Source organism: Drosophila yakuba, chromosome 3L (assembly GCF_016746365.2).
Source record: "Drosophila yakuba strain Tai18E2 chromosome 3L, Prin_Dyak_Tai18E2_2.1, whole genome shotgun sequence".
Taxonomy (NCBI): Eukaryota; Metazoa; Arthropoda; class Insecta; order Diptera; family Drosophilidae; genus Drosophila; species Drosophila yakuba.
The window spans coordinates 15,324,917-15,332,880 of NC_052529.2; the positions used below are offsets into that span (position 1 = coordinate 15,324,917).

The 7,964-nt window shown below is 41.1% G+C and overlaps 2 protein-coding genes across 2 annotated transcripts; both read right to left on the minus strand.

Moving 5' to 3' along the window:
• Positions 1 to 648: 648 nt before the first annotated feature.
• LOC6534179 (protein disulfide-isomerase) lies at positions 649 to 5,603 on the minus strand. The gene is made up of 2 exons (XM_002094826.4): positions 5,318 to 5,603; positions 649 to 2,459 (listed from the first exon to the last, which is right to left on the minus strand). The coding sequence occupies exons 1-2, from the start codon at positions 5,469 to 5,471 to the stop codon at positions 1,123 to 1,125; spliced, it is 1,491 nt and encodes a 496-aa protein (XP_002094862.1). The 5' UTR covers positions 5,472 to 5,603; the 3' UTR covers positions 649 to 1,122.
• A 407-nt stretch (positions 5,604 to 6,010) lies between these two features.
• Positions 6,011 to 6,997, minus strand: LOC6534180 (pyroglutamyl-peptidase 1). The gene is made up of 2 exons (XM_002094827.4): positions 6,737 to 6,997; positions 6,011 to 6,659 (listed from the first exon to the last, which is right to left on the minus strand). Exons 1-2 carry the CDS (start codon positions 6,947 to 6,949, stop codon positions 6,201 to 6,203), a joined length of 672 nt encoding a protein of 223 aa, XP_002094863.1. The 5' UTR covers positions 6,950 to 6,997; the 3' UTR covers positions 6,011 to 6,200.
• Between the last annotated feature and the right edge of the window lie 967 nt (positions 6,998 to 7,964).

Here is a 7,964-nt window from a genome sequence, read left to right on the forward strand (position 1 = left end):
GCCGATAACTGGACTTTTCAGCAGGACAACGCTCCAATCCATACATCATTTTTTTCTTCAAAATCTATACCACTTCTGGAGTGGCCAGCGATTAGTCCGGACTTGAACCCTATTGAGGACCTCTGGGGAATTCTTTCAGCAAGAATTTATAAGAATGGACGACAGTTTGACAATATCAGACAATTAAAAGACGTTTTGGTTGCAGAGTGGGAGCTAATAAGCAATGAAACTCTCCAAAATTTAGCAGACTCTATGCCAAATCGCATTCATAAGCTTCTTATGGCTAAGGGAAAGCATATAAATTACTAAAATAAAAAACAAAAATTGAATACAGAAACAATTAATAAGATTAAGAGAACCAAATGAAAAATACACATATACTTATTTCCTAAAGACTTGTTAAATTCAATAAAATATATTTATAAGTTTCCATTAAACTATGTCTTATTATTATATATTCTGTTAGCGGTTCAAAAGGCCTATAAATTAAAAAAAAGCTTGACCGGATTCACTTTGTTGAAAGTATACTTTTTTGGAAAAAAAATGCATCCACATATACTTATTTCCCTGAGGTAGGGTAATTTAACAAATAAATTCATAAACGCAACCATATTAGATATTCCATCCGCCCCCTTAAAAAACAATGGATTGTTTTAATGTTGTTACCAACTTTATTTGTTACGTTCTTAATCAGTTCTTTCAATGATTCTAAAACTTCCAAAATAGAAAACTTATAGAATTACATATTAAATTTTATCGTTTTCTTTAATTCTTCATTAAAACTGAATTTTAAGTTCATGCAATTATCGCGCAGTGGGCGCTTAAAATCTGCGTCGCAAGTGTACTACATACAACGGAAGTATGCGAATAAAAAACCGTGGGCGGGCAAAAAGCTTCGATGGCTACACTGGCGACCAGCTGACCCCATCCTACGACTGATAAAAACTCAGCCGTCGAATGGGGAAACTCCGGAGGACCACATGCGCCGAAACTTTAGAAGTAAACTACAGAATGTACGTTGCTAGTTGTGGCTTTTTGTTGTTTGTTACACGGATGTTTCTGTTCATAGTTGTTGGATTTTTGTGTGTATAGATGTGTGTGGGTGTGTGGTAATTGTTGGATTTACAACTCGTCCTTCTTGGGCGCCTCCTCCTCCTCCTCGGTCTCCTCGACGGGCTCGGCATCGGCCACCTCACCGTTGGCATCGAGGAACTTGACGAAATCATCGAGAGTCCTGTCCAGGTTGAAGTCGATGACCTTGTTGTCCTCCTTGCGGAAGTACTTGATTGTGGGGAAGGACGAGATCTTGATGCTCTCCAGCTCGTTGGCGGTGGAGTCCATCTTGGCAATGACAATGTCCTCATTGTCCTTGTACTTCTCGGCCAGCTGGTCGTAGATGGGGGCCAGCTGCTTGCAGTGTCCGCACCATGGGGCGTAGAACTCAACCAGCACGCTCTTGCTCTTGTCCAGGGCAACGCTCTCAAAGTTGCTGGAGACCAGCACCTTAACGGGGTTCTTGTCCCAGTCCTCGGGCAGTTCCTGGGAGAGCAGGTGCTGCTTCAGCTTGCCGTCCAGGAACTTCTTGAGGAAGGCCTCGATGGTCTCGGCGGACAGATCGTTCGATTCGGGCTTGTACTTGGCCATGTCCTCTTCCAGCTTGATCAGACGGATGGTGGGCACCTCCTCCTTGTTCATGCCGAAGAACTCGAAGATGCGGGTGTGGTCCTCCTCGTCGGATGAGATGGTCACGAACAGGATGTCGTCGCGGTACTGCTTGGCGATCTCCTTCAGGGGATCGACGTACTTCTCAATGTGGCCGGCTTCCCGGGACACGAAGAACAGCAGATGCGACTTGATGGAGCCACCGAAGATCTTGGAAGCAGACTCGTGGTTGAATTCAACGATCAGGGGCAGAGATTGCACCTGGGCGAACTTCTTCAGGTTCTCCTCGGTCAGCTCACCCTCGAACACGGACTTCTTGTCGTCGAAGGGCTTGAACAGAATCACTCCATTGCTCTCAGCCTCGTACTTGGCAATCACATCAGCATTGCTGCTCACACCGAAGACGAACGAGTCCAGAGCGTTGGCGGCCTTGGTGAAGGTCTTGGCCTCCTCCGATTCCAGATCCTTGAAGAATCCAATGATGGCGATCTCGTTGTCCTTAAGGAACTGCTCGGCATCAGCGACGCTGGTCAGATCCTTGGCTGGTGGGCCGGTCTTCTTGGTCACCCAGGCAATGATGTCAGCAGCCTGACGGCCACCGCTGTACTCCACGGGAGCGCCGCTGCGGAAGAACTTCAGAGTGGGGTAGCCACGGACGGCGTACTGCTCGGCCAGCTCACCCTCGACGGTGGCATCGACCTTGGCAAGCTTGATGGGCGACTCCTTCTCGGCCAGCTGCTGGGCAGCCTTGGCGTACTCGGGAGCCAGAGCCTTGCAGTGTCCGCACCATGGGGCGTCTGTAAAGAGCGAGAAAAGGAACCTCAGTTAGCAAACAAAAGACTAGTCATAAAACGTGATAGACCTTATAAACTGGTTTTCAATTGGCCAATTAAGATATGGTTAAAAGGCGTGCCACTTATTAGCTATAGAACTGAATAGCAACAGCATTAATTGCTTCCAGATTAATATTTTGTCGAGTTCATCATAAGCCGACTTACACGTAGGTTTTAATTATTTATAGATTTAAACAATATATAATTTATTGGCTTTTAATTGAATTGTAGAGCATTTGGTTTGTAGACTTGGTGGGATAACTAGTTTTATATTTTAATGTATTTTTATTTCAACTTTATTAGGCACGTAAACTATGCCAATAAAAATGATAATATTTTTATGTTGACAAAACAGAAAATTAAATGAAGATCCAGATAAACTTAATTATCCGTACTATGTCAACCGTGAAATGTCACAAATTTGTTTAATTCAAATGAGTTTTACTAAATGGTATAAATGGTTTTAAAAACTGTTCAAATCTGATTGAATGGTGGGGGTTCCATCAACATACGGATAATTATCATTCACCAGTTTCTATAGTATGTAAATGAATTGGAATGTCTAAGACACAATGCAGACAAATGCTTTCGCAGTTGCAGATTATAATTCTATACCCCCTTGTCATTGTTAACTGCTTTGAGTAGTAAGTCGAGTGTAAAGTCCCCAACTGAAAACGACAATTAATCGCTCGATTTGCCACGGATCTGGGACAGGGCCCCTAGGAATGAGCCCACTATAGCATCCAGCAGCTGTTGGCATTATGCAAATTCCACGTGTTGAATTCCCATTGCCCAAGTGCAGCTCCTCGGAGCCACGACTTCAATTAAGTACGCATCCAAGCACTCGAATTTGAATGAAAACTGGGGGGCATCAGCAGTGGAAGTTGGGATGACATAATGCCCGGCTTGACAACGTCCACAATCGGGATTGTCGTAATTCATATATATATATTGAATGCCGCCTTATCGCCGGCTTCTTGCGACTTGGCTATAGCTGCGGCTGACGTGGCCGTGGCATTGGTTCCGCTTCCACGAACATCTTTCTGTTTTCTACAGGAGATAAGCGCTCAGCCTTGGAGGAGCAGACCATTATCGACCTGGGTGACGTTGTCGCCACCTCCCAAAAATAAAAAAAAAACAGGTGCAAAATTTGCAAAAGTTAATTAAGCAAACACCGAGAGAAACGTTGGCATAAACAAACCCAGAAGTCCGCCATATTGCTGGCTCCCAAAGATGCCAGGCTAGCATTTCTGGCGGTTTAACGCCGAGCGGCGAATGAAGGGGACTTTTTTGTATCTCTGATTTTCGTTTATCTCTAGAGTGTTTTTCACACTTGCTAGATAACAAGATCGATTTTTTCGAGTTGTCATTAAAAGAACATAAAACTTCATTCAAGATTATGGCATACAGTTGTGGGGGTTGCCTATTGATTTTCTTTTTGTTTTTTTTTAAAATATCTTGGAACGTATGGCCTCTAAAATATACTGAAACTGCTTTGTCTTATCTAACAAATGCCAAAGTTGACAAATCGTTTGAAAAATATATGAACGAATATAGAATTAAGTTTAGGGGTTTTGTAATTAGTTTTTCAATGTCCTAAATATGAACGTAAAACGAATTAAAGTGTGTGTAATTAGTTTTTCTGTGTGATTACAGTTTTTGTTTAGGTTTATATACCATTTATCAAAATGGAGGCATGTCAAAATATTTGGGAAGCCAATTAGAATTTTTTGACACATACTAAAACAATAAAATAAAGATACTTTCTATACTTTTTTATGCACTACTGATTTGCAAAGTGCACATTATTATTTATTTTACAGCCTGTTTCCCAAATCTGGCTACTTTTGGTTAATTTCCCCGCTAACTAATCTGTTGCTCGTGCAGAGCATCACTGGCGACGCAACACCGTTAGGCACGCGCAGAGAAAGAGTTGAATGAACTTTCCAATGCGTGGCCGTTGCGCCGCCGTGAAAAAAGGGACCGAAACCAGATTGTAAGTGAGAATTAGAACCAAAAGATCCGAACAGAACAGAACAAAAGAAAGCAAATGGCGAATAAAAAGTGGTTTGGTTTGGTTAGGCTAACCTAGATTCGTGGGAGAAGGAAAGAAGAGTTGCCCGACCACTTTTTGTTGCCTTTTGTTTCCATTAGAGATTCTCATTCGAAGATTATTAAAGCGGATGTGTGATATGCTGTGGCCACGCCCCGTAGGCTCAAAGTTAGAACAATAACTAGCAGTGTCGATAAAATACATGCAGCATTTGCTGCGCACAACATTTTGTTTCCTTTGGCATTTAGCATTTGCAAGAATACGAAATTATAGCAGGTTTATGGCGACAACAATAACAAGTAGTGTTGCAGTATATGGCTACATACATATAAGGCCCTCTCGCTTGCGTTCACAGGTGCGAAAAAGAGATGGCACTTGCGTTTGAGAGAGCGCGCTTCTCCCCGCCCCGCTCAACAACACACAAGATGACGCGAGAGAGATAAAAACGGTTAAACAAACGATAAATTGCTGGAAAATCAACTAAACAAATTTTCCAGGCCGCTGATTGGAACTAGTCTGTCAGTTGGCCGATATATCAACTAGGATTTGCCGTGCAACATAAGAGTCCAGATTTCCAGTCAGCAACAACTGCCACGCAGACAGATTTTCTCCGACGCTTTGAAAGACCACGTAGCCGCTAAGCCGCATGAATCAGCGGGTGCGAGCGAGAGGGCGCTAGCGGCCGGCGCATTTCGCATTTTGATATTCGATTTTTGCCACATTTTGTTGAGATTTTCGTGCCTTATTTTCGATCTATGCAAGTACTTACAGAACTCGACCAGCACGAACTCGTTGTCGGCAATCAGCTGCTTGAAGTTGTCCACGGTCGCCACCAGAACGCCCTCCTCAACTTTGATCTCCGCCTCGGCGGAAGCGGCCACGTAGGACGCCGCCAGGAAAAGTGCACAGATCAGGAATTTCATCGCGGGCACTCGTCGTCGTTTGATATTTTATGAATTTATTGCCCTGTGTGGGTGCAGCACACTCGCCAACCAAAACTGGGATTCGAACTGCGCTGAACTTGCCCGGTTGCAAGTAGAAATTCAAATGAATTCGAGTCACACTGAATCGCAGAGATATATACATATATAGCTGAGTTAAATGAGGGATTTTTAGTATTTCTCGAAATTTTCCGATATATTTTGTTAATATATCGATATGTGGCGATGCATAGTTATTCACCTGTAGGTGGCGCTAGGGTGCCCGGAAGTCTGGCAATACTCGAACAAAAACATTATTGTTTTAATTTGAATCTATTTTATATATCTGCATTTTATTTCTATATATTTAGCTAATTCACATTTCATTTTAGGGGCTTTTTCCTGAACTTAAATATTTATAGAACTGAATAGTATTGTACTGAACACGTGTTAATTTACGATATTTAACAAAGAGACCAATTTGTAAAGACCTTATAATTATTTTTTTTAATCTTTTTTTGTTAAAATACAGACGACTGGTGTTGTGTAAACGTGACAAAAACTGTTTAATTATTATTGCAGTTGTATTGCCTTTCTGTTTCATTGTATTAAAAAGTAAATATAATTTTTTGTATCTTAAAGAAATTTAACTCCTTTTTTAAACAACTTGACAGCACAAGGCACTTAAATAATTCGTTAAAAGACAGACGTTGGAAGAATATAATGCGGAATTCAGGAGTCAAACGCAACCACCTGTTGAATGCATTGTTCGACTATGCTAAAAAGTATCTCCGAAGTCTTAACACTACTAAAGGGCTTATCTATAGGTGGTACATGGACGAACAGGCTCCGTTTCCTGTCCATATCCAACGACTTCAAATAGATATAGCCGCAGAGAAAGTCACCCACATTTTTGGATGCCTTTGTGGCGCTCAGTGGTTGGAGATTATCATTATGAGGCTGCTGTGTGGGTGCCACACAATCGGCGCAATTCTCATTTACAGCCGCCACAATCTTATCTACATCTAATTCTGTTTTCAAGACATTTGCGTGTCCATTGTTGGGAAGTTCGCAACTGCCGTTGGCCAGCCTTTTATCACAATTATCAGCTCTTCGGAACTTGTGATTGTACGCCAGCTTCTCGATGTAGACACATTTGGCAACGCCCGACACACCGACATGGATGACCAGCTGTTTTTTGGTTGGTTTAGGAGAAAGATGATATCATTTAGCAATCTATCTATTTATGGTTCAATTGCGATTCATACATATGGCTGGCGCTTCCAAGTCTCTGTCACCGCCTCGTCCACAGCCTCATATTCCACCGAAACCAAGCGCTTTTCCAGATCAAATTCGATGCCATCGTGGGTTAGGGTATCCGGCAAGAGTTGCACAGCTTCCCAGCTGGCGTTGACCTCTTCATGACCCCGGAATGGCCCAAATCCGGACACCACAATGAGCTTGCGATCCGACGACGCCATAACAAACACTCCAACTAAACTGAACCGCCCACCCCCAACCAAACTATCTTAAATACCATATGATTGCCAGCTTCTTTATCTGGAATTGGAATTGTGTGTTTCCACTTGTCCGCGTTTCTTGGTCTCTAACATAAGAAATTTGTATTTAAATAACTATCCCATTCTATTTTTGAAATAAGTTTTACATTATTAACTTTTATACTATTTATATTTTTTAACTTTTAAATTAAGTAGTAAAAAATTAGTAAAAAGCATACCCTTTAAAACCACGTTTGAAGTTTTTTTATTTTAATAATTTTATTCTCAATTCTTATTCTCTATTTTCCTATCTATTTCTATTAGAGTTTGGGTCGTAACCTACAACACTTTTTTAGGGAAGATCACAAAGAAAAGAGTTTTGAAAAGTCAAGATTTCCAGACAAATATCGATATATTTAGATTTATCGATACAATGATACAGAAACAGAGAAATGCAATCTGTTCGAAAACTGTGGATTTAAATAAATAAATAAAGTAAAATATTAAATATTTAAGGTACCGTGCAACTTGGAGCACGCTGTGGGAGGGGAGTAATAAATATGTGAATTCAGCGTAGAAATGTAAATGTCAAAAATGCGGTTCATGACATGGATTTCTCAGTGGTTCCAGTACTAGAAAAGGCGGCATTTTTAAATCGAATTAAGCTCTTCCTTCTGTTAAGCGATTTTCTGTGGATAATTTCTTTATGCAGTTTTCCAGGATCCTTAATTAGGCCTACATAGGCCAAGACGCTACATTTCGGATCATGAAGTGAAAAACAACAATATAAACATAATTTCAAGGGACTTTTGTGTAGGCGCAGCGAGGCGGTTTATCCAACAATCTTATTTCAATAGTTTTTAGTTACAGTTTTGGTTTCTTACCTTAGTTTTTCAATGCAAAGTTTATTATCAAAAATTATTATTATCAAGAATTTATTTAGAAGATAATATGTATTCATTCAAATTCAAGAGAGAAGTGAGAAGAAAGCAAAAGT

What these genes read in the sequence shown, in the direction of transcription:
- LOC6534179 (XM_002094826.4), bottom strand. Translation starts at nt 5,471, where the DNA reads ATGAAATTCCTGATCTGTGCACTTTTCCTGGCGGCGTCCTACGTGGCC. An exon ending in GTTCGTGCTGGTCGAGTTCT is followed by an intron (nt 2,460 to 5,317) that starts GTAAGTACTTGC and finishes CGCTCTTTACAG; the next exon opens with ACGCCCCATGGTGCGGACAC.
- LOC6534180 (XM_002094827.4), bottom strand. Translation starts at nt 6,949, where the DNA reads ATGGCGTCGTCGGATCGCAAGCTCATTGTGGTGTCCGGATTTGGGCCA. An exon ending in CTTGGAAGCGCCAGCCATAT is followed by an intron (nt 6,660 to 6,736) that starts GTATGAATCGCA and finishes ACCAAAAAACAG; the next exon opens with CTGGTCATCCATGTCGGTGT.